We start from the raw sequence: 25,731 nt of genomic DNA on the forward strand, positions 1-25,731 counted from the left end.
ATGGGGCTGTTTTTCTCAGCGGATGCTGCCATTTTAATGACGATTTCCAGCAGAGATCCAGTCTGGTGCAGAGTAGAATTGAAAGAATCAGCTTTGCAATTTGAAAGCATTTGAATATGGAAATTTTTCACAGTTGTTGGAAGGTAAGTTGCGTAACTTTTTTTAAAACGTTTTTGATTAACATTCTTCTGTTATGGTTTTTGGTTAATTTCCTGTTAAATTAATCAAAAACATTTTTTTTAAATTGAACTTGCCTTACAACCATGTTGAAACTTTTTGATATCCTGTGCTTTCAAATGATGAAGCTAATGCTTTCAATCATACTCTGCATCATTTCTTTGAGGAGGGCAGCTTCCTATTTGGAAATTATTCTGAAATATATTTATGAATTAATTTTAGGATTTTCCTGGTTTTTTTGAGTTTTTATGTGCAATTATAGTTCATCTGTGGAAAAGAGGAAAAACAAGGTTTAGTTTCATGTTAATGGCAGAATTGTTGTGTAATAATGTGGAAATTTCAAAAACGTTATTTAACAGTGGTGTAATATATGATAGGTGTACTACATTTTCATAAATGGAATTAATTTGTAACCCTGTATAGATGAGTACCCTTATTTTTCTATTCCACTATCTTGTTAAAATTATATAAACCAAGAAAGGAGAACTGTACAATAGATGATTCTTATTGTTAAATGCATTCTAATTTTAATCTAAATATATTTGTTTAGGAAGGTGGGGTTTTTACATTTGGAGCTGGAGGCTATGGACAATTGGGTCATAACTCTACCAGCCATGAGATAAACCCAAGGAAAGTTTTTGAACTTATGGGAAGTATTGTCACACAGATTGCTTGTGGGAGGTAAGATCCATTCTGTACTAGAGCTATGAATGGCAAAAATATTTTGTACACTGAGCATCCAGTTGTATAGTGAAGTATCTGAACTCTGACCCTTAAAGATAAGGGGTAAGGACAAAATTGTTAGACTTGAAGTACTTAAATGTGTTATCTTAAACAGTATTAAATAAAAAAATAAAGAAAATTGTACCACCAAGATGTATGACTCTCTAAACAGAACAACTGCAATAATCATTTATTTTTAACCTGTGTCCATCCTTGCCTCCCTAATTCTGGTCCTTTCACGTTAAGTGAAGGCAATAAACAATATCTAACAAGCATTAAAAAAAATAAACAAAAAAACCCCCTCCAAATCCTGAACAATTAAGATGTGTACATGCCTTATTGAGTGTAACACAAGGGCTGGAAACATACCTTTTTTTTATTTAAAAAAAAAAAAAGCATAAGATGATGGCTTCAGGGCAGTGGGTGTTCAACATATGTGTGTGTACTCCTAGTTCAAGCCAGGGAGGATATTTATCATTGTTCAGATTGTAGTAGCACCCAAAATGTAGATGCTTCCCAGACATAGCTGAAGACATTGTCCTTGTCCCAAAGATTTGGTAATCTAAAAGGACAAAGACAAAGAATGGAAGAAAGATACACACACAGGAGCAAAATGATGGTGCTGGTGTTTAAATATAAACCAGGGATCGGCAACCTTTCAGAAGTGGTGTGCCGAGTCTTCAAATATTCACTCTAATTTAAGGTTTCGCGTGCCAGTAGTACATTTAAACATTTTTATAAGGTCTCTTTCTTCAAGTCTATAATATTTAACTAAACTATTGTTGTATGTAAAGTAAATTAAGGTTTTTAAAATGTTTAAGAAGCTTCATTTAAAATTAAATTAAAATGCAGAGCCCCCTGGACCGGTGGCCAGGACCCAGGCAGTGTGAGTGCCACTGAAAATCAGCTCATGTGCTGCCTTTGGCACACATGCCATAGGTTGCCTACCCCTGATATAAACTGTCCTCAATTACCATTCTGTCTATCCATGGTGACCATGACTGGGCCATTCCCTGTTAACAGTCTACATTAATTCATGGCTGTTTATCCCACTCTGTCCCCTCCCCTACCATGAATTTAAGGCTGAGAAGAAAAAGAATTGCAGCCAACCTGGCAGAAACTTTAAATTCTAAATGTCCAAGACCACCCTCCAGTTCAGACTTTGGGTGGGAAGGGATGGCAGGCTCCAGGTGGTTGCTCTGTCCCCTAATGTTCCAGGCAGGTCCTTTTATTTCACTGCCTTCGAACGCGTGGTTTCTGGTAACATGCTGAAGGATGTTAAATATGCTGTTAGCAGTCCTATTTTGACCTGCACAGAGTATGTTACAATGTGTGCATAATTTATTTTAAATTTTGTATCTCTGCTGTAGGCAGCACACCTCTGCATTTGTTCCTTCATCTGGAAGAATTTACTCCTTTGGTCTTGGAGGTAATGGACAGTTAGGAACAGGATCAACCAGTAATAGGAAAAGTCCTTTCACAGTAAAAGGAAACTGGATTCCTTATAGTGGACAGTGCCCACCAAGCACAGGTAAATGTGTGACACTACATATTAACTCTTTAAACTATTTCTGCATTGTTTGATCTTTGGGAGGTAGCCAACTATGATTTCCCAGTGCAGTTTCTCTTCTGTCAAATTGTCTCTTCCTTAGAACAGTGGGATATTGGTCTTGATATCAGAGAAAAACACTTCCATCTCCCTAAAACCTTTTCTGCACCAGGAAATATTTGCTAAAATCTTACAGATGATGCCACTCATTTAGCTCCTTTGGACATAACAAAATTGCGTGTGCAAGCGTAGTCCAAGGTTTCTGTGGATGCTGCTATTTTAAGCTCTGTGTTGTGTCGACCAGCTTTGAGCAGGGGTGATAACATAGTGCTTTCTGCAGAGAGACCCTTTTTGATTGCTTGATTCATAGACAAGCAGTCATTGTATCAATTGCAATGTGATACGCCATTTCAACTAAGATTTGAAATTAACTAAATTTTATTTTCATTGCAGACAGTGAAGAATATTATTGTGTAAAGAGAATTTTCTCTGGTGGAGATCAGAGTTTTTCACACTACTTTAATCCACAGGTAATAAATTAAAATACTGTGAATCAGTTTCAAAGCCTATAACCAAGGCTCTGTCCTATGTGGCATTTTAGACCTACATTATGAGACAGGAGCCTTAGAATTACACCTCTACCCTGATATAACACAAATTCGGATATAATGCGGTAAAGCTGCGCTCTGGGGGGGTGGGGCTGCGTATGCCGGTGGATCAAAGCAAGTTTGATATAACGTGGTTTCACCTATAATGCGGTATGATTTTTTTGGCTCCCGAGGATAGCATTATATCTTTTTGACCTTCTGTTGGTTTTAGTATTGAAAATGCATAACTGCATAGTACAAGTTATAAGGGGAATCCTGAGTCTTTCATGGCTGGGTTAGTTCACAGTTGGGATTTTGGACGCTCAGGAAAGTGGAAAGCCTGTTGTTGGTTTTGGCATCTACAATGCATTTGAAGCTTTCGGTAATGGGATGCAGGTCCTCTTTCCCTTTCAGGCAGGCTCAGACATGAGTGGGGTTTGAACTTCCTGTTTTCTGCCACTTCTCAGCAACTTTTACCAGCAGCTAACTTCCCTGTTGTTCCTTGCCCCAATATCTGGTATTTCGTCCAGCAGTGATGGATAAGCATGTTTAGCTGATCGTTTCTGCTACAGTGATTAGTAGCCAAATAGTTTATTGCTGACATTTTAAATTGTCATTTAGATTTCATTACAGTCTTAGACACTGTGACATCAGCAGTTTGAGACTCCCTAACCCCCTCTTTTTGTCCTATGACTGCAGAGGTGTTAGTCCCTCACAGTATGTGGTAACTACTTGAGCTAAACAGTCTATTCCACCTTGGGTTTTGCCATGATGCTGGGAGTGTCTTTCCCAGACCTGAAGAAGAGCTTGTTACCCATCTTGTCTCTCTAATATCCTGGGACCGACATGGCTACAACTGCACTACATAAAACATTACCTGAGTCATTTTGCTTGTTTGTTGCCTCCCTTCATGATCAGTTTTTCTTCTGCTTAAACTGTGAGCTCTTTGGGCCTCAGACCTTCCTTCTTAAATGATTGTAAAGTGGCTAGTACAGTTCTCTGGGTATTATAGAAATAACACCCTGACTCAGATGAATGTGGGTCATTCATGTGATCCCTGGATTTACTGTTACAGGCTATCTGTCAACTCAGGCAGACAAAACTGCGTTGACTTATTTTCCACTTAAGATTCTGAAGTTTTTCTTCACAACCATGAAAGCTAAAAATGTAATTATTCTTAAAAATAATAATAATAGGAGATATATGTATCTCCTAGAACTGGAAGAGACCTTGAAGGGTCATTGAGTCCAGCCCCCTGCCTTCACTAGCAGGACCAAGTACTGATTTTTGCCCCAGATCCCTAAGTGGCCCTCTCAAGGATTGAACTCACAACCCTGGGTTTAGTGGGCCAAGGCTCAAACCACTGAGCTATTCTTCCCCCCTTCATTTGTAAATGAAAACTTAGATTACAAGCATAGTTATATAGCAATTTAAAAAAAAAGACAATTAGGTATTCATGTGCAGATCTACATTGTCTAAATATACACAGTCTTGCCTAAAACCTTAATTTTTTGTACAGTCTAATTTGTTCAAAACAATAGTTGCACAGCAATCCAATTTAAAATGCCAAACTCCAGACCTTGACCACAAAATTGAACAAACCTTGCACGTTACTTTTTTTATGATTAAGACTTTGAATATTGTAGTCTTTTTGGAATTCTAGATGAAGCAGCATAAGAAGTTAGTTCCAACATAAATTTTAATAAGTCTTCTTGATTTTTCTTATTCATTGTTTTGTCTTCAGCACCTGGGAAAAATATTTCAAAATCTTTTAAAACTGAAGCAATGTAGCTTGGTCAGTATGTTAACTAGAACTGGAAAAGAAATGAAAAATTTATATGTAAAAATGCTCAGATGTAGTTGGTATTTATATAGTTGCAGTGAGGTGTGTGTTTGTTTTGTTTGTTTGTTTATTTTTAATATCTTACAAAAAAAATCAGTTCCTATAAACTGCCAAAATAAGTTTTTAAGTACATTTTGACAAGAATTAGCTGAGGTTAACTGGAGATCACTGATGCATGGGGGACCATTACTTATCTTTATTTTGCTCTAGAATAAATTCACATATCCATAAATCTAAGCAGGGCGCTACTTAACAGTTTAACATTTTGTTGTTATGTTGTTTTAAAAATGTTTGAAAAGCATAAGAATTCCCTGAGTAAGCATATAAGGCACTGTTCTAGTTTTTAGCAGAAAGCAACTTTATAGAAAATAAAGAAAACACTCTACTTGTCTCACTCTGTCCTCTTTCCTGTGTGCAGGCACACAGATACTATGCATGATTGACTCTGTGGTGTGGAGAGAAGCAAAAACATGTTTGTTAGTATATTATTTGTCAGGCATCCAAAAGTGTGTTAGAACCCTCTCGGACATAGAAGATCCCTGTCCTTAAGAGCTTACAATCTAAATAGACAAAATGGACACAGGATAGGATAAAGGAATGACAATGTACCAAATTTCAACTAAATTGTATTGCTTTTTATGTGTCATTAGTTCCACAATTTTTTTCCTTAAATTCAACCCCCCGCCCCCCAGGCTCCCTCTCCTCCAGGGCTGGGGTGGGAGCTGCTGCAGCCTGACAAGGAGCCTGCCTGCAAGTAGGAGGCAACCCTGGCTGAACAGGGGCTGGCACAGGTTAATGACCCAGCACCTCCCCCAACCCCACAGTAACTGGACTTTTGGTGTTCACTCAGTACATCTGACTGGACACTACCACGTCCCCTTTTTGACATATTTTCTGGTTGAAAAGCGGGCACCTGGCACCAGGAAAACAGAAGCCAAAAACTGGACTGTGGGGTAAAACGCCGATGGGTGGCAACCCTAAGGAGTAGGGGCCCCTGTTTATCAGACAAAAATGAGGTTGATCAGAGGGGAAGTCAAACTCCTCTCCCACTACAGCCTCCTTGCACATAGTGTTTGAGGGAAGTTTGGGGGGGGGGAGATTAGTTAGAATAGTTACTGAACGTGGTCACTAACGTTGTCTGCATCTTCAATTCCCATTGGACACTGGGAGCAGCTGGAAATAGGAATTACCCCACTAAAGGAACCAGTGGTAGCACAGCAATTTAGCAAGCCATTCTGCTAGTATCTGGTTTGACATTGCGTCTGGGAGACGCTTACGGGAGTGGATATTTAGTACAGGTTAGGTCAAGTTCGTTAGAGTTTGTCCTGGGATTTCCTTATAGTGAATTTTCAGCTTCAAGAAACCAAGAGAGTTTAAAATGTAAGTCCCCTCCTTTGCCCTGCCTCCCTTTTCTTCTTGGTCCTTATCTTGTGTGTAAAGAAGTCAATGGAATGCTTCCAGGTTTTCTGCAGAGTTCCTTTCGCTGCAGTGGGGAAGCATGTAATGAAAAATGAAATAATCCCACTAAGGAGTTTCAGTTGAGCATGTATTAATCTGTTAAGAAGAGCACTCCCTTGTGAGTATTTGACATATTGCTCAGTAGTGGAAAGCTATTTGAACTGTTTCTTAAATTTACCCATGATATCAGATTTGCTCATGATACCAAATGGGTGCTAATCACAGTAAACCAAAAATAAATTGTAAAGTGACCTGTGGTGATTGAAGTGGTGAGGACTGCAGACAATAAAAGGGATTAGAGTAGTAGTAAATGTAAAATCCAGCAATAAGGGGGAGAGGAAGGGGGACAGCAAATGAGGTAGAGATAGAACTTGACAATTAAATATTTTTGTACTAAAGTGAGTTTATTTTCATCTTGCCTTCTTCTTCCTGTCCAAATATTACCTTTTTTCATGTTACCAAGCACTATAGTTCATAGTCTTAGTGTTTAATGTCATCTAGTCTGATCTCCTGTATATCGCAGGCTACCACCTCCTCCCAGCATCCGCAAATTAACCCAACAACTGAAATTAGACCAAAGTATTACAACTCATAGGAGACTAGACTATTATGTGCCGCAGACAGAGACTAGAAGGGACTGAGGCGCACCAATACCTGAGGCCCTCGCAATGGCAATATCTCACTGAAACAGTGACCTGCCCAGATAATCCCAGCAAGTGACCCGCACCCACATGCTTCAGAGGACAGTGGAAAAAAAACCAAGTTTACTGCCAGTCTGATCTGGGGGACACTTCCTGACCCCACGTATAGTGATCAGTTAGATCTTGAATGCATGAGCAAGAACCAGCAACCCAAGTGCCAGAGAGAGAATGCTCAGCGTTACCTCAGAGCCCTGGCTCTCCCTATCCAATATCCCCTCTCCATCCGTGTCCATTCCTGATGCAAAGGGAGGAGATCCCCTCCTGCCCTGTGTGTGTGTGTAAGTGTAAAATCAGCATTGGGATGGATAGGATGTGTAATCAGCGTTGGGAGGGGAGGTGCTCATAAGAGGATCTCTTCCTAAAGAAATGACCCTCAGTATTAAAACATTTGAGAAATATTTATTTCACAGCAAGTAATATTATCTAGTCTTGCATAGTTAGTTATTCATTTGAAATTAATCAGTTTTGAATTAAGCAAATTGAAAAAACTCATTGTTTTCACTTGCATTTAACTTGTATATTACTCAGAAAACCTGTTATTCTTTATGCTATTCAAGTAACATCTTCTGTATGGTTTGAAGGGATATTACAGTGTAACTTAGATGCCAGTTGCAATCAACATTCAAAAATTTATTTCCCAACTAGAGCTAAAAGGCCTAAAACGAAATATACTTTATTCAAATGAAAGTTGCATAATCTGGTTTCTGCCTTCTAATATGGTATTTCACTACTGTAATATTCTCATGGAACATGAATGTATGAATAAAGAGTTTTGTCAATTACATTTTAGAGGCTTGCTTTCCTCAGTAAGACTGATAAATGAGAAAATTGTTCTGCTTTCTATGGCTGATGTCCCTCTTCTAAATTTAGAACATGATGCCACCAGATGACTTCAGGTGTTCTGACTCTTCAAAGCAGATCTGGACTGTGAATGAAGTATTTATTCAGAAATTGCTGACTTGTCCATCTGGAAGACTTCCTGTGGAGATAGCTGAGTAAGACCAAATTAAATTGTTGAGAAAATATCTTTTGAAAACTAAACTAAATTATAATACATATACACAGTTACAAAAGTTTTTCACAGAGAATGTTTTAATTATTGTCTTTGCTGTACACATCAGAGCTTTATTCTTGACAATGCTGCTTGTAATGCAATTTAAAGCCTTATAGAAGTTCTACTTCCTTCCTATTGAAGCAACTAAATAAAAAGTAATTACAAATATTTAAGATATAAAATGTGGACTTAAGATAGGGATTTGGAGATATTAGTGGGGTAAGGTGTGCATAGGGACTCAGGTAGGGAAAAAGGGGGCCTATGGATTGTCTGGACTGGGAAAAGTGGTTGAGGTTAGATAACCTTGATCTTTTCCCTTGTTTAGATCGAGGTCCTCAAACTTCATTGCACCGCGACCCCCTTCTGACGACAAAAATTACTACACGACTCCAGGAGTGGGGACCGAAGCCTGAGCCCGCCCGAGCTCCACTGCCCTGGTGGGGATGGGGGTGTGGGGGCAAAGCCTGAGTCCCACTTCCCTAGGCAGGGGGGAAAAAAGCAGAAGCCCTCAGGCTTCAGCTTTGGCCCCAGGCAGAGAGGCTTATGCTTCAGCCCCAGGCCCCAACAAGTCTAAGCCATCCCTGGTGACCCCATTAAAATGGGGTCACTACCCACTTTGGGGTCCCGACCCACAGTCTGAGAACTGCTGGTTTAGATCCATGCTAACTCCTTTTACCTCAGTACAGCTGGTTGAGATCTACTTTATCACTTTTTATACAGACCTTTAAAGAACAGTAAAGTATTAGGAATTTGACATCAGGAGAGATGACTTGAGTGGGAGTATTGACAGAATGTTGGTCATCAAAGTAATGGCCTCAGTAACATAGGTGGAGAACAGGTCAGGCTTTAGAGGGACAGTGAACTAAGAATCTCAAAGGGAAGGAATAGAGGGTGAAGGCCATGTACTACCAATTACCTCAATACATAATGTGAAGCTATGTTTTTATAAGTTTTTTGTGAATTTCAAGTTTGCTGCCGTTCATAACTAATAAATGAGTTGGGACAAAAGAAATTCATCTTAAATGCAGCCTGTAATACAAAGTACTCTTCTGTTGTCATAATCAGATTAGAGTGTCGAGTGGTGTTCGTTGTCTGGGTCTGCAGTGTACTCTCTCGCACTTGCGTCAGAAGTGAGAACATCCTCAAAAAGTAGCAGTCACTGACTTTTGAATGAGGATCCTACAGGGTCTGCTCCTGGTGGGACAAAGCAAGTGAGAAACCTGCCCCTTTGGCAGCTCTAAAGAGACAGACCTCTTAGCTAGAACACGGATTTTTTTTTTTTTTTTTTTTAAAGATGAGCTTCCCTGGGTTTCAGGAAATTTCCCTGTTCCCTGGTAGGCCAGGCTGACTGTGGTTATTTCTGAGTGTAGATGGCCCTTCCCTATTGGACTGAAATTCCTATAGTTACAGTATAAAATAAAGAGAAATCCAAGCAACTGAAATATTATTTCTTCAAGCTTAATGCAGAGTTCTGTGGATTTATTATTGTATATGTGCATTATATCCTGTAGCTATTCGTTGCATGAGATATAATGTGCATGTAGTTTCTCAGTTGTTTTTTTTTTTAGTGAATTATACTAGCTATTCATTTGATGTTCAGTGACTTTTTTTTAGCCCTCTGAACAAATTAATACTTTGTAAATTAGCAAAAATGTTTATATTCACAAACTTCACATCTAACAGTATGCATCTAGGAATAGGTTGTGAGTGAATTTTCTCTTCATGCATTCACTTTGCTAGTCTGAAAGGTTTTTATATAATATGTAATAAAATAACAGGCCACTTGTAAGAGGGGATCTTGTACCACTAACTAATTTGTGTTTTGGTTGTGGATAAAGCCAGGGCCCATTATCAGTTTTCATAGATCAGATGTCTAATAGCACTGGCAAAAAGATATCTATTAGCATTTAAAGCATTTCAAGTCCACGAAAGACGCTACCTAAAAAGCACTTTATAAAAGTGATTGCCTGAATCAGTTCAAGTGTCAGAAGTATTTTCCTGTAGAAAAGTACCAATTTTATACAAGTTTATTTTTCTTTGAGAAACATTCAGAACTTGGGGTCTGCTGTTTGTCAGTTTATATATATAAAGCAGTCCTGTGAAAATTTTTGTTCTGACTATCTCAGGTTAGCATTTTGTCTTATCCAATTTCATTTACTGATATTGCAGATAGGCATGATTAGATATTATATGAAGTGTCACTGGGGTATAAATAACAATTTATAGTAAACACAAACTTTAATTTGATATGTAAATCTAATTTTTCTTACACATATCTTTTTAGTGAAATAGATGGAACATTTTCTTCAGCTGGCTGCCTAAATGGGAGTTTTTTAGCTGTCAGGTGAGTGGATAATCTTGTAAATTTCAGATTTCAAGATAGTTTATTGAAGCAGAAATAAAAATGTCTGGGGCGGGGAGCGGGTTTGGTGTGGAGAGGAGGTGAATGCAAAATTCTCTTACAGGCTTTTTTTTTTTTTTTTTTTTTCTTTCCCCTTCAGCAATGATGATCACTATAGAACTAGTGCTCGATTCTCGGGGGTTGATATGAACGCTGCTAGACTACTATTTCACAAACTTATAAGTCCTGACCATCCTCGTATATCACAACAGGTTTGTCCTGCAAATCTTCCTTAGATGTAGTTACACGGATTCATAAATTCTGCAGTGTTACACCTTGATCTGGTTCTTTAGTATAAAAAAGTAATTTGTATAAACCAGTTCTAAGTTAATGAGGAGTTTGTAAAAACATTTTGTAGTGGGCAGCAGTAAACCACACGGTACATTTTCTATGTCTAAATATCTGTGATTTTAATGCCATACCTTTTCTATTTTAATGCTGTAATATGTACATAGATAATAAAACATTATAATGTGTATAATAATCTAGGTCTGTTTTTTTCTAAATTACCATGGTTTGTGTTAAGCATTGTATATTTTCTGCATTGTAACCTTCATCTTTCCACAAAGCACATTTTGAAGTGTTTAACTATGAAGCTTTTGCTGTGGAATAATTACTCTGTTTTTATCTGAGGTAAACATTGGTACATGAAGCGAATAGCTTCATTATTGTGCTTACGCATATGCATGCAGTAATACTATTTTCAAATTACTGTTCTGCACTGCACACCTGCTCGTCTCATATTAGGATCAAGCCCTTTCATTAACGTTGTGTTTATACTTTCAGATGTTTGCTTATTATTTTTTTGTTTTAAAATAAAGTGAGTTTACTTCTATGCAATGTTGTAGGTTGCAGCTAGTTTGGAGAAGAACCTTATTCCTAAATTGACTACTTCCTTACCTGATGTTGAAGCCCTAAGGCTGTATCTCACTCTGCCAGAATGCCCACTGATGAGTGATGTGAACAATTTTACAACATTAGCTATTCCTTTTGGGACAGCTGTTGTAAATCTAGAAAAAGCTCCACTGAAAGTACTTGGTAAGAATTTTTTTAAAATCTTCTATGTTGAAACTCTCTCTAGCTGAAAATTGGTAGTATGTGAAAATTGCATAAATGAATTCATAGGATCTGCAAAATATTTCTCTATATAGTTCTGTAGAATCCCTCAAAGAAAAAGTTAGGAATTTAGTTTTTTTTCTCTTCTCTTCTTTTCTATTACTCCATCACTGAGAGGTATGTTCCTAACTAGGTAAGAAAGTGTATATCTTCCTTAATATCTTCGTGAGCTACATGCCAGTCCATAAAATGGATCAGTTATCATTGTCTTCAGTCTGATTCTTTTGAGAGTGAGAATCTCTGTAGTTCATGGATTTCTTTTAAAGGATTTAGAGGGTTTTGGTGTTTCCTGTTGTTAGACTGATTAATTAGTGTTTACATTTTCTATGTCCTCACCATACTCACAATTATCAGTAAAATTTAAATCTGCATAATCAGGTGTGTTTTCACTCATTTTCACTTTTCAAAGATTGTGGGGGCGGTGTGTGTGTGTGTGGCAGTTGTGTTTCTAAGAAATCATATGCCTTCCCTCTCTTGTAGATAGTTGCCGTCGTACTGGAAGAGTCATAGCTCACCTCTCTTGTCAACAGCATCCTGTAGGCAGTTTCCAGGATTGCTAAAGAACAGACATTGAATTCACATCTTTGATTTACTTAGACAAAGCATTTTACCGTTTTCTTCAATAGGTCTCACCAGTGCTGCATAGAAGGATATTGCCTCCCTATTCTGAGCCAGGATATCTGGTCATATACAGCCTAAAACCACTCTAGCTTTCTTACCCTATTGCATTACAATGTCATATCCTGTTAGCTGTCTTTATTGTCTCAAGATCCTTTTAGACAGTGCAGCTTTCACTATATCTTCCCATTGAATAGCTATTTGACACATTTTTTCCCCCACAGATTTTCTGGCTTTAATTTATATTTGAATTATATCATATTTTATTTCTTCTGTTTATAACAAAACTGATTCCGTTAGAGTGTATTGTAATTAGGTAACTGTTTTATTGTGCAAAGTTAATTTAGAATGAAGGAATGTTCAAATTTAAAGACTTAACAAAGTATTGTGCTAGGAACAGCTTGTTACTTCAAAGATTTGCTGCACGCCCATCATGTTACAGCCGTTTCCGTAGAAGGATGGCAGTACTTTAGGGATAGCTCTATAGCTCCTCTCCCCTGCCATTTTTCTGTCTCCATATGCAGTTGCATACTGACAAACATGCAGCTCTTTTGGAATCCCCTCTGTCTGCCTATTCAATATGCTTACCTTGCTGCCTCTTCATCTCCCTTCAAAGCTGCCCCAGTGCAATAGATACTAGCATACATATTTGCCACTAACTTCTATTTTTTTCAAAATTCCTAGATTTAAAAAAAAACCCAGAACATTTCAGCATAATGTCCCTATTTTTAAGCCTAAGTATCTGTAATTTCTTCTTCAAGTGATTGCACATGTCCATTCCACTGTAGGTATGTGCATGTCTTGTAAACAGATGTCAGAGATTTTTTTCCCACAGCAGTACCTGTTGGGGAGGCTTGAGCACCCTCTGTCACCACATGCCACTGCGTGCTGGTATAAGAGGGCAGAACCAACTAGACTCCCCTCAGTTCCTTCTTACTGCCTGTGATGGTTGTTGGAGCGATCTTTGTTTTGTTAACTCAAGTGCTTTCCCTCTCTCGTAGATAGTTGCAGTTATTGTTAGTTCTTAGATTTTTGTTTTCTTAGATAAATTAGTGTTATGTTTCAGGGGTTTTTTGGTGTCCTTTTGGACTGTTTGTCCTTTTTTTAGTACCGAGCTCACTACCGGAAAGATGCCTTGCTCCCTAGGGTGTAAGTCCTGTGGGACTTGTTCAAAGCTGATGCTGGTTAGTGATTCCCCATCTAACCTGCTTTAAGTGCATGGGTGAGACACGTTAGTGACAGGTGTCACATTGACCAGGATTTGAAGCCCTTGCAAAAGAAGGACAGAACAGCAAGGCGTAAGTGCTTGCTTATGAAAGCAGCACTGAGACTCCCTTTTGAATCATCACATGGGGAGAGCACCCCAAATACTTCGGTGTCAGTACAGAGTGCTCCATCAAAAATATCTTCGGCTTCTCGATCACAATCACCGGCGCCAAAGAAGAGAGACAGATCTTCTTCAGACTCAGTGTCTCGCCCATCAATCTTGGTACCGAGGCAAGGACTCTGCTAAGCGTGTGGCAGAGAGAGCTGCTTCAGAAGCCTCGCCATCTAAAAGGGTTTTGTTGCCTCCTGAGCTGATGCCAGGTCTGTTGGGGTTGTCTCTTGAGAGACAGTTGAGAAACTGAGAGGGATATGCTGCTGCAAGGGACTTGCTCAGCCTCTCAGTACTAGTTTCACCAGCTCTCTGCCCTCCAGCTGCGGCCCTGGGGCCGGAGGAGCTGTCATCTTTCTTTCCTTCCTGTCCCCCCTGCAGCTCTGGGGCTGGAGAAGCTGTCAGCCCCCCACCACAACCAGCAAGGTTGGAGGTGGGATCCAGGGACTATGTTTGTAAGGTTTGCTATTGCGAAGGGCATTATAGTCGGGTCTACTGTACCAGCATGTAGTGGTGTGTGTCAACAGAACATGCTTAAGTAACCCCAATGGATAATGCTGAGGGGGGAAAAAATCTCCAACATCTGTGCAGGAGGCATGAGCCTACACATCTTGAAGAATAACAGTTACGGAACGGTAGATAACCATTTCCCATTCTAAACAGTTTTCCTACACTAGTTCATTTCAGTAGAGATGCAAATTGTGTTCCTATTTCTCCACCCTAATCTCTTTATAACTTTCAATCTCTGAGAGGACAATTTTTAGGAAGAAGGACAGTATAACACTGAAAGATGTGATTATAAGTTTTACATTTATATGTTCACTCTTTATTGACAGAAAACTGGTGGTCTATACTTGAACCTCCATTGTTCCTCAAGATAGTGGAGCTGTACAAGGATGTTGTGGTCCACCTCCTGAAATTATACAAGATTGGTATCCCCAATTCTGAAAGAAGAATCTTTACCAGTTTTCTACACACTTCTCTCAAAGTTCTGGAAATTTTACATAGGGTATGTCCTGAGCTCATATTAAGTTAATTGTTGTTTCCAAATTGCTTATTTTGTTAACTGTTGTGCAGTGTTAAGTCTCTTTTATTTTGTAATCAGTGAAGGAATTAAAGTGCTCTGATTTAGAATTCTTCTATGGATTAACACTATATAGTTTTCTTGTTAGCAATGCGTTATGGATGTCTAAATCAGTGAAATACTAAATTTTAATTTGGCAAGCATGTGCATGCTCTCATTGGGTAGGACAGTTACCGTTTTCAGGGAAACGCAAATTGAATGGAGTAATTATATTTGAGAGAATACAGTAAAATACATTAGAAGACTCAAACTTTCATTTACTGTAATAAAATTGAGACTATGCATTGATGTGCAGTTATTTTAAGATTGCAGCTAAAAAAAAAATGAGACGGCACTTCTGAGAGAATTATGATTACTCCCTCCTATTCCCAGTTTACTTGAATGGAGTATTATCATTGAAACTTAATCTATAGTGACAATGATGTTCTGAATGTTGACAAAAATGGTTTTCATAATTTGGAACCTTTATTTTGTTCACATTGCATGCCTGTGTAATTGCATTGCCTTATTAGCTATCATAATCTTTCCTTCCCCCTTCCTTTCTGTAGTTCACTACTCTCTCATTGCATTTTGTCTTTATATGCTCTTTGGGGCAAGAAACATATCTTCTTAAGTGTGTGTGTACAACATCTAGCATATTTGGGCCTTGATCCTGTTTGGACCATTTGTGCACTTTGTATATTTAATAACAGTTTTAAAAAATAAAATCATGAAGTATTATGGTGCTTCAGTGCATGAGATTTGATGTGGAGAGCCAGTTGAATCCTTAATTTCAAATATTATTAGCGGAGAGACCTACTTTTGAGGTGTGCCTGTACACTGCACCAAAGCCTGGAAACTTCCCCCAAAAATTGAGACTCTTGGGGTAGTGTAGGCTTTGTCTCTAGCTGTGGGACATTCCAGGCGAAGTTATATATGGAAACAGGACTCTTGCCCATCCTTGATTCTTTACAGCTGCCAAAGCAGCAAGTTTTAACTTCCTCTGGTCTCTTGACTTTCAATTCATCTGCCTCTTTTTGGTTTTCATCTTCCTGTTTTAGGCTGTTTTTAGTTTAATAGTTAATTGAACACAGTGATTAATGTTTTACATAAATCTTCAGGCAGATAAATGTTTTTCTTCCTTAGAAACTGTCCTCCTGACTTGCCCAGTTGAGTTATTTTTTTGCGGTCTTGACAGTACTTTGGAATAAGACTGCATTTAAGGACCACCCTTCTTGGGGGGACAAGATGTCCATTACAGATCTCCCATAGGTAAAGCCTTTGTTGCTTGCTGAAAAGTATTTACCCAGCAGAAGTTCCATGTATGATGTTCACTGTCCAGGCCTGCAGGAGCTATGAATCTTCGTTGGAGTCCATGATAGTACAATTCTTAAAGCTTTCAGAGTAAATGGAGAGTTGGAACTATCTCTAGGTCTTCTAAGTGCCGATCTTGGGGTGAGTTGAGTTATAAGAGGGTCTGAGAAGCCAAAGGTAGCATTGGGCTCAGCACCAAAACATCTTTTCTCGGTATCAGGATTGAGAAAAGGAGATTGCAAAGTCCCACTTTTTCCCCCCTGAGAGTAACAGTTCCAGCAAAATTGGCACCAATTGGTGGAACTGTAAGATGCTGAAGTAGAGGTTCCTGCTCTTGGTGCTCCTAGTTCAGAGGGAAAAGTCTTTGTTCCCAGTTCAGAAGGTTAAGTCTCCTCTCTTGGAACCAAGTAAAAGCTAATCTTCTCCAGTGAAGCTGCCTTTCTTGGTTTGCTCTTTGTTCTCGAGGGACATATGGAGGACTATATTCACTCCTTCCCATTATAGGCTTCATAGTCTGTTCAGCTGAGTAGAAGCCCATCGCCAAACACTCCTCATCTATGTCAGATCTGAGGGTTTCTGGAATCTGCTTTGGTGCCATGTGAGATGGAGCTGAAGGCTTACTTTTGGGGTCTTTGGTTTTCTGCTTCTCAAATTAGACCTCTTTTCTGAGAGAGGAGACAGCATTGCCTAGTGGATAGAGTGCTGGATTTGGGGAAACCTGGGTTCTATTCTTGCCTTTCCCACTGGCCTGCTGGATGATATTGGGCAAGTCATATCACCTCTCTGTGCCTCAGTTTTCCTATCTGTAAAATTGTGAAGTGCTTTGAGATTTACTGGTAAAAAGTGTTATGTAAAAGCAAGGTGGTATTATGTGTTGTAGAGTGAGGTAGCACAGGAGCAGAGGTGACTTTCTAATGTTTTTCCATCATATGCACCTGAAAGGTCAACCTTGAAACCTATTGAGGCATCTGTCTTTCCTGTTCCACAGTTGGTTAATGAATAATATATACAAAAGGAAGAGAATGTCCATAAGGAAGATGAAATACATGGAAGATGGTGTGAAAGACATCCGTGTCTCCACCAGAAGATTTTAAACTCTTTCAAGACCTTTTCTCCAGAATAGCAGGGTTTTGAGCTTCCACTACTCATGGAAATTGTAGATTGGTTTGACATGCTGAATTCATAAGTCCCTGGCATAATTGATAGAGTATGGTGTCAACAATAAAGACCCAATCTTCTTAAATTCTTGGAAGGCAGACCTATTGTTCCAGGCTCCCCCTCAATAATTTGACACCCTCCCCCCTCACACTTAAACCGATCATCTTCTGTTTGGGAGAGCAGTTCTGCAGTCATTGTTGAATTACTCTTGTCAAACTCACTTCTTTAGAGAGAGCTTAATGCTTGTCAATCTCCCAATGACAGCGACAATACTCAAAGAAGAAAAATAAGTTGCTTACATGTAATTGGATTTCTTTGCGTGAATGGTCAGTGCACAGTACAGGGCTTTCTCTCCATTGCCGCCATGCCTCCTTTTATAACATTACCTAAAATATTCTGTAGCTTCAAGTGGAAGTCTTCACAGACCCCAGTAGCCAAAGCTTTTCAGAGGGTGGGAGGTATGTTTTGAAAAGTGGGTGTTCTCACAAACTACTAAAACTTCAATTAAGGTGAATAAACTTTTTTTTTTCTTTTGCTGCCTTCATAAACCCTTGGATCTGATCAGATGTCCATCTTCCCTTGGCTCTCAGATGTTCAGTGACCTTTAATCAGTGCAGTGTTACGTCCTTTATGAGAACCATATCTCCTATTGTACTCTGAGACCCCCAGAATCAGTCTAGTCTTGGAGACATTTACATCTTCAGTTCATGTTTTTGATGTTATATTACTGTTCTCTGTGAAATAAGTGCAGTTTAAAAAATTGTAGTTTTTACTGCTGCACTGCCCCTTGCTTCACAGGAAATTCCAGATTTCATAGAGCAGACTCAGTGCAGGGCATTAATTGGAATGGCAGATTAATATTCAAAAAGACAGCCTGATTGAAATCTTTACAGCTGTGCTGTCTGTTTTTATTTCCATAATAGGAATATTACGAACACGTGCCTTTAGTGGTTGCTTTAGATCTCTTCTAAAGTTATCTGCCTGTCCTTCTACTGTATTGCAGTATTACGGTGGTTTCATCTTCAGGACACGGAAAATGGAAGGAGGGGCAATAAAAGTTGGCTTTTTTTAAAGCAATGATATGAATTCCTGAAGTGTTTTCATCTTCTACATTCATGTCTTTCTAATCTTGGATGGGTGTGTGTGGTACTTCAGTCTACCTAGATTACAGTAAATTTATATTGTATCTACATAGCAATTTCCCTCCTCCTCCATAAGCCAGCCACACAGCAGCCAGGTTGGCATCCACACCTAGTATGCTGCTAAACTATGTTTGAATCAGCTATCCCATACTGGCTTTTTGGGGATTAAGTACCAGGAGGAAATATACCCTACACAGGAGCAAGTAGGGCAATATACTATGGGATGTCCTGTTGCACCAAAATCTGGAAGGAAGTATCAGGCATTCTGGTTACACAGCCAGGTTTGGAGGATCCTGCCTGGGAGGCAAAATAACAATGTTTGCTTTTTAGGAAGGAAGACATGTACCATCATGTACGACTAACAAGGGAGACTCATAGTTAACTCAACAAAGAATCCTGTGGCACCTTATAGACTAACAGACTATAAGGTGCCACAGGATTCTTTGTTGCTTTTACAGATCCAGACTAACACGGCTACCCCTCTGATCATAGTTAACTATAAGCATAGGTAGCTAAGTTTGTGTTGATAAACGCTATTCAAAGCAATTGTCATTAATTGGTTACAAACTAGGTTAAAAATTGCACTTTAGTCAGGGCCTTTAAACAAACAAAAAACAGTACTTGAATAGAGTGTTTTCTTCATCCCCCACCCTTTCCTTGATTCTTGGACCTTTAAATGAGCAAATATGAGATGGCCACCCAGAATGTGGTTTCTGGTGGATCTCACAAGGCTTCATTCACTCTTAAGTCTGCAGTAATTTTAAAATGACAGCACTGTACAGTATGTAACTATATTCTGCAGCTATCGCTGTTCCATTTTTCTTGCAATTTCATGGGATTTCTGAATAATCTACATTTCAACCTCCCGTATGTCCTTTCTTCTGTTCTTGTGGGCATTGGACACCTTTTAATGTTTACTCTGTTAGGAAAGAAAACCGCTTTCCTAGTTTTTGTTTGGTAAGGTATCCAAGTTCAGTTAGACTGACATAGCTTAATTTTTTTTTTTAAAAAAAAAGACTTCTTATGTTAAACATTAGAGACTAAGCAAACTTTTAGTAGCAAGTAATAATGACCAATAAAAATAATAAAAAGTAAACAATCATACTTTTCGTCAGGTAAATGAGAGAGGAGGACAAATTATACAGTATGACAAATTTTACATTCATGAAATACAAGACTTGATAGACATCAGAAATGACTACATCAACTGGATCCAGCAGCAGGCATATGGAATGGTGAGTTTCCTGTTTCTTTGTGTTCCCTTTTAAAATATAACTGTAGCTTCCCTCTAGTCTTTGGGTATCTCTTGTTCTTTGTAAAATGCCTTCAAAAATCAAGGTGGCTGAATGGTGATTGTGTTAATAAGGTATGAAATTAATATAAATTAATTTATATTAATGAAATGTTTAGTATAGAAAGAGCCCTTACTGGTCTAGTGCCTTATCTGCCACAAGGGCTTTCATAGTATTTTGAATGGAGTTCCATGGGGATCTGTACTAGGCCTGATACTATTCAACATTTTCATTAATAATCTGTAAGTAAATATAAAATCATTGCTGATTTAAAACTTGTGGGTGCCACAAAGATTGATGGGGTAGTAAATAATAACGAAGGCAGGGCAGTCACACAAGAGTGATCCGGATCACTTGGTAAAATGGACATATTCAAACAAACAAAATGTGCTTTAATAGTCAAAGACAAAGTCATCTTGGAACAAAGAATACAGACCATACCTACAGAATAGGGAACTGAATCCTGGAAAGCGGTGACTCTAAAAATGATTAAGGGGCCATAGTGGACAACCAGCTGAACATGAGCTCCCAGTGCAGCACTGTGTCAAAAAGGGTTATTGCAGTCCTTGGATGTGTAAATAGGAGAGTAGTGGTGAGGAATATGGAGATGACTTGACCTCTGTATACAGCACTGGGGAGGCAGACATCTAGTTCAGGTATCTGTAATTTTAAGCATAATATTGCAAAATTAGAGAGGGTGCATAAAAACATAAAAATTATTTGAGGGCTGGGAAAAAATTCCTTGTGTTTAAGACTTAATGAACTCAAAAGGTTTAGACAATCAGAGAATAGTGAGAGGTGACTTGATTATAGTGTATAAGTACCTTCACAACGACAAAATACCAGATACAGATCCTTTAACCTAGTGGGGAAAGACAGCAAGAGCCATTGTATGTAAATTAAAGCCAGACAAATTCAAATTAGAAATAAGGCACAGATCTTGAAGGCGATTAACTTTTGGAACAAACTATCAAGGGAAGTGATGTATTCTTCATCATTTGAAGCCTTCAAAATTGGATGTCTTTCTGGATGAACTGGTTTAGTCCAACACAAATGATTGGGTTCGTTATAAGGGTAACTGAGTGAAAGTCTATGGCTTGTGCTATGCCAGAGGTCAGACTGGATGATCTAATTGTCCTTTCTGGTCTTAAAAATCTATTAACTTATTAAAACCTTCCCTTACAGTGTGTGTTTTTGTTTTTTGTTTTTTTATCTGACTGTCAAACCTATAACTGTAAGTCTGAGTTCTTTATAATTGTTACTTCTCTTGTTAAAACTTTGGGGCATGACTGTTTGCTCAGTTCCTTGGCGAAGTTTGAAAAAAATGCCAATTGAAGCTCTGAGAAATACCACATTTTGTCCATTACAAATCACATTTTTGTACAAACTGCTTGAGGTGAAGATGTGTTCCAAGGAAGTGAGTTTTGTTCTTACTTGACATATTGAGCCAGTAAGTGAGGGGGATGTATTTTTTATCTTTTGCTTATGGAAAATCCTAACAGTCTGTTGTTCATTTTGTTCCCACCTTCATTCTTTGGAGCATGGTCCAAATTAAAACAATTCTTTAGCACTGAGCTTCATACCAAAGAAATCGTTGATGGTCCTTTCAATGGGAGTAATTATTCTGTCATCACTTCTAATGTGGCTCTTATCCACTTAGTGCTATTTTCAAAATATGCATTAATGGTAGGGAGTTCCCCAGGTTACAAGGCCTAACGGAGTGGGGTCCCAGTTTATGACTCTGGCTCCTATGCACTACAGTAATACAAATAATAACAGAGGGTGTTTTTAGCTGAGTGTCCTAAGTCTGGCTTATTGATGGATGGACTGAATCCATTTCAGGTCATCCTCCCTGACTGTTCTTTCATTCCTGTGTCATTCTTTTAAGGTACTTTGAGGGAGAAGTTTCAGTACTGACACCTAGTAAATTATTTCTCTTACTGGTAGCTGAAGAACTTCAATGGTGAAGAAGGAAATACAGTAAAGATTTCCCCCACAGTAAAGGTTTTGTCAAAAGTGGATTAAATCTCTTCTCCTTTCTGTACAATCTCAACTTTTTGGAACCTGTTTTGTATTTATCGGAAGAGAATGTTCCGATCTTGGTCTCTTCACCCAATATGTGTGTCTGTATTCTAGATCTCATTGCAGGTGCATTTTTTTCACCCTTTGTCCAGTTCAGATGAAACCTCTTCATTGGTAGATATGTTCTTTATTTTTGGCTCTACAGAGGTTTCCTGATCCAACTTTTGTTAGCCTCAGCATAGTAGGATCGTCATGCTTTTGTGATGGCTTGCTTGTTAGGTTTATGGGATTGATATTTTTTGCTGCTATTGCTTTCATTGGTTTCTGGGCTCAAATGCTCTATGAAAAGTTGAAAACCCTACTCTATAGGCACATTCATTGTTGAGATTTTGAATATGAATTTCAGTGAAGAGGGGAGCCATCATGTGTCATGATTGCTTTTGGGTCGGGGGAGGGAGGATTGTCAGTTGGTCCATAACACAATGGACATCTTTGTCCTTTTTCTTTCCCTAAACTTTAGAGGACCTGATTTTAGAGGTTTCAAGAGGACTTTTTGGCACTGAGGTATTCTGTTGACCTACATACCTGGCAAGCTCTGGCAGGTCAATTCAGTCACTTACTGGACAAACTTTAACACAGTCCTTTATCTGGAAGCACTTTCCCTCTAGTTAGTATTCTAGCTCTGGGATCTACTTTTATTAATCTGCTAACTCTGGGAATAAAACTTTTTATATGTACAATGTCTTGTTTGCGTCAGTTCTTCTTGGCTAAAATCTGATTGTAATATTCTTTTGTTAGACTTTAATTGAAAGTTTTAGTGGTCTTCCAGAATTCATTAGTACAGTTGTGTTTTACTCTTCTAGCGATGGAAGTGTTTGTCTTAAGAATACCTTCTGGTGGTTAACTTGAGACCAAATGAAATGTTCTCTGAACACAAATAGCATATCGTATCATAGCTTCTATTTGGGAAACACAGCTTGTCAACTCCTTGGGCTCTGTTCCAAGTCACTGGAAGAGCTTTGCCAATGCCAACCTTCAACCATGAGGTAGATATGAGTTGGAAAAAGACCATTACAGTCGAATAATAAAATACTAATATAACGAGTTGCTTTAAAAGCAGTTTAGATTTTGTTTAAAGAACATTACTGTAGTCTGAGTGATTAGGGAAAAAAATAAACAGGTGCCATGTGTGTACACAGCTCCACAAATGTGCACTTTCACATGCATTATATTTGGAGAACTTCTAGGTAAGCTAGTGTTTCAGAGAAGGTAAGGGGTGTGTGTGTGTATTAAACAAACACCTTTGTAGTTATCATTTTGGCCATTAACTTTTATAAGTGAAGGACTCAGACATCTGCTCCCTTGAGATTTTTCTTGATAGTACTAATTTTTTTAAACTTCTTGGTGCTATTTAAATTTATTTTCCATTTTCTACTCTTGGGAAATCTCTGTCTTAGCATTCAACAGACGGTGATAAGGAAACATGCAGGAAAGAGAGAATTTAAGTGTTCCAGCAACATATGTCTCTTCTATCACTAAATTCCCCTTCAAGATCATCCAAAAAGTTGCACATTCTCTCTTAATCTTTGTGTACAATAAAGTAGTTACAGATTATGGAAACAAATGATGATTTATCTAAACTCCTGCTCTAAATGGCTTTTGCACCTTGAAAATCAAAACATGTATTAACGCTTTGTTGCATTTAACATATAATATGGTATAACAACTTGAGAAAAGGGAAGAAGCAAAAAGCTTTCTTTTTACATAAAGACTCTTAGTGAGTAAGTAAGCATTATATGTAGAATGCCAGTATTTTAAAAGTCGATAATACTGCTGTTAATATAACATTTATAATACATTTCCCATAACTTAGCATTTATTATTTTAGCACTGTACATCCAAGAAAACTTTACTGTAGCACTGCTTTTTAAAGACCCTAGATATAGTAATTAAAAGTATCTGGTTATAGTCTGTAGATTAATTCTAAATGCAAAATTTTGTTTTTATTTGCTTCTCTAATAATTCAGTTTTTAAAAATACTGTAGCTAAATATTTTTGCTGGTTCAGAGAAGAATAATTTAATGCAGACACTAATGCTGCTTTTTACTCTTAATTATTGCTACCTTTGTGCATTGCTGTCATAGGACATCAACCATGGATTAACTGAGGTAAGATTGGTTGTAATCTGGCTTCCTTTTCAGAGTGTAAGGAAATCCAGAAATTTTGATAAAGATCTAGTTCTGTCAAGGATTAATTGTAGAGTATTAGATGTAAGAAAGACTTTAAAATTCGTGTGGGTATAGTCAGAAAAATAGCTGCACAATTTTCTGAAGACGTTAAGTAATCAGGTTGGATATAGAAGTCATTGATGGAGTACAACTATAAGACCTTGTGTACACTACACAATTTTGTTGGCAAAAGGCAGCTTTTGACGACAAAACAGTGGAGGTGCACATACTGCAATGTTACTTTTGGCAACAAAACTCTCTCCTGTTTTGCCAACAAAGTAAAATCACCTTGACGAGAAGCATAAAGCTTTTTGCAGCAAAGTTAGAGTGATAAAACATCAGTGTAGTCACTGTGTTCCTTACATCGCCGTATCTGGCCTCCAGGAGGTATCCCACAACGCCCACCGTGACCGCTCTGCTCACTGTTTTGAACTCCACTGCCTCTATCCAGCTACACAGGCATGCACCCCTCCCCTTTCAAAGCCCTAGGAAGTATTGAAATTCTTCAGCGTGGAGCGCTCACATAGCTACAGCCCAGCTGAGCATGCCAGCTTCGTTAGCAAACGCACTCCTGCCTGGACTACAGCAGAGGGGGGATCATCTTGATCTGTGGGGAGAGGAGGCTGGGGGAGTACTCTGAAGGAATCACAGAATCAAAACGTTAACTCTGAATCCTGCTCTTCTTGGCACTAGGAACACAGCAGGCAGGCAGGGCAGGCTGCTGCTTAGGGTGGCGGAGGGGAGAGGGAAGGGGGAAGAGACTCAGAGAGGGAGCAGGGAGGAAGGGTCTGATATCGAGGGTGTCTCCCCTCCCCCTGCCTCAGGATTCATTGCTTCCAGCTGCTGTCTGAACTTAGAGACAGCCAACACATTCACTCTCCCCCAACACACACACACTCCCTCACGTACACACTGTTCCTCACACACAGTCTCCCAATACGCACCCTGTCTCTCACCCCCCCACACACACTCCCTGTCACCCTTTTATCTCCCCCTCCCACTTCAGTTGAAGAGCGGCTGGCAATCTAGTTAGGATGATCCTGGAATGATGAGATTGAGAAACCTGCATAATTTGCTGCTGTACCTGCCCCATGAGGCATTGCAAAGCCTTCCCAAAGCTACCCACTGTGCACTGCTCTCTGTCGATGCAATAGCTGCTATTGTGGATGCACTCTGCTGACAGAAGTGTGGCCATGCAACAGCAGTTTAACTAAAACGGTGGCTGTATGTCGGCATAACTTGCATTGACAAAACTCTAGTGTAGACAAGGCCTAAAAAACTTTTAAAACTGTAAACAATGCAAGCTCAGACTAGGATCTGTAACCAAAATGCTTTCTAACCTCATACCTATATCAATAATAAAGATTTAGAAATGATCTAACTGTTGATGAAACATAAGAGAATTCAAAAATCCACTCCCTTTCCCACAACAATATTGGCCCTGCATTGACAAGTAAAATCTTTTTTGTCAATAAAGTAGATATATTGAATGAGAGAGAACCATTTTTACAATCCCATTTTTTTCTGACTATAACCACACTTTTTAAGTAACATCTGATAACTCTGTGCACTAATATTTTACTTTTTTTTCTAGCTAACAGACAATCCAGTTACAATTTGCACATACCCTTTCGTGTTCGATGCACAGGCAAAAACTACGCTCTTGCAAACAGATGCTGTCTTACAAATGCAGGTAAAATGGTTTTTCACGCTTTCTAAACATCAGTTTTTTTAAAATATCCAAAAAGGACTAAAATCTATTAACTATTTTGAGATCTATTTTTTTCCTTCTTTTGTACAAGTAATTTGCATGATATAAATTTGGAGTAGTTTACTTTTCTCCCCCTTTTTAATGTTTTGAATCTGGTTGAAATTGTATTGTTTGGTAATCTGTGTAAATTGTTATCTTT

General features: G+C 38.6%; 1 protein-coding gene across 8 annotated transcripts in view; it reads left to right on the plus strand.

Annotated features, from left to right (window-relative positions):
- The window catches only part of HERC4 (HECT and RLD domain containing E3 ubiquitin protein ligase 4), an 89,019-nt gene that overhangs the window by 25,288 nt on the left and 38,000 nt on the right, over nt 1–25,731 (plus strand). For 7 of the 8 annotated variants that reach the window (XM_039546949.1, XM_039546945.1, XM_039546952.1 and 4 more), the window contains 10 exons: nt 728–858; nt 2,271–2,431; nt 2,903–2,979; nt 7,909–8,033; nt 10,377–10,436; nt 10,594–10,705; nt 11,342–11,531; nt 14,439–14,611; nt 19,395–19,514; nt 25,416–25,514. In XM_039546949.1, the coding sequence (XP_039402883.1) occupies nt 728–858; nt 2,271–2,431; nt 2,903–2,979; nt 7,909–8,033; nt 10,377–10,436; nt 10,594–10,705; nt 11,342–11,531; nt 14,439–14,611; nt 19,395–19,514; nt 25,416–25,514 (1,248 nt within the window). Of the gene's footprint in view, nt 1–19; nt 144–727; nt 859–2,270; nt 2,432–2,902; nt 2,980–7,908; nt 8,034–10,376; nt 10,437–10,593; nt 10,706–11,341; nt 11,532–14,438; nt 14,612–19,394; nt 19,515–25,415; nt 25,515–25,731 lie in introns of all 8 variants that reach the window. The other variant, XM_039546953.1, reaches the window with a different exon arrangement.

The sequence above is a fragment of the Mauremys reevesii genome, linkage group 7 (genome assembly GCF_016161935.1).
Source record: "Mauremys reevesii isolate NIE-2019 linkage group 7, ASM1616193v1, whole genome shotgun sequence".
Classification (NCBI taxonomy): Eukaryota; Metazoa; Chordata; order Testudines; family Geoemydidae; genus Mauremys; species Mauremys reevesii.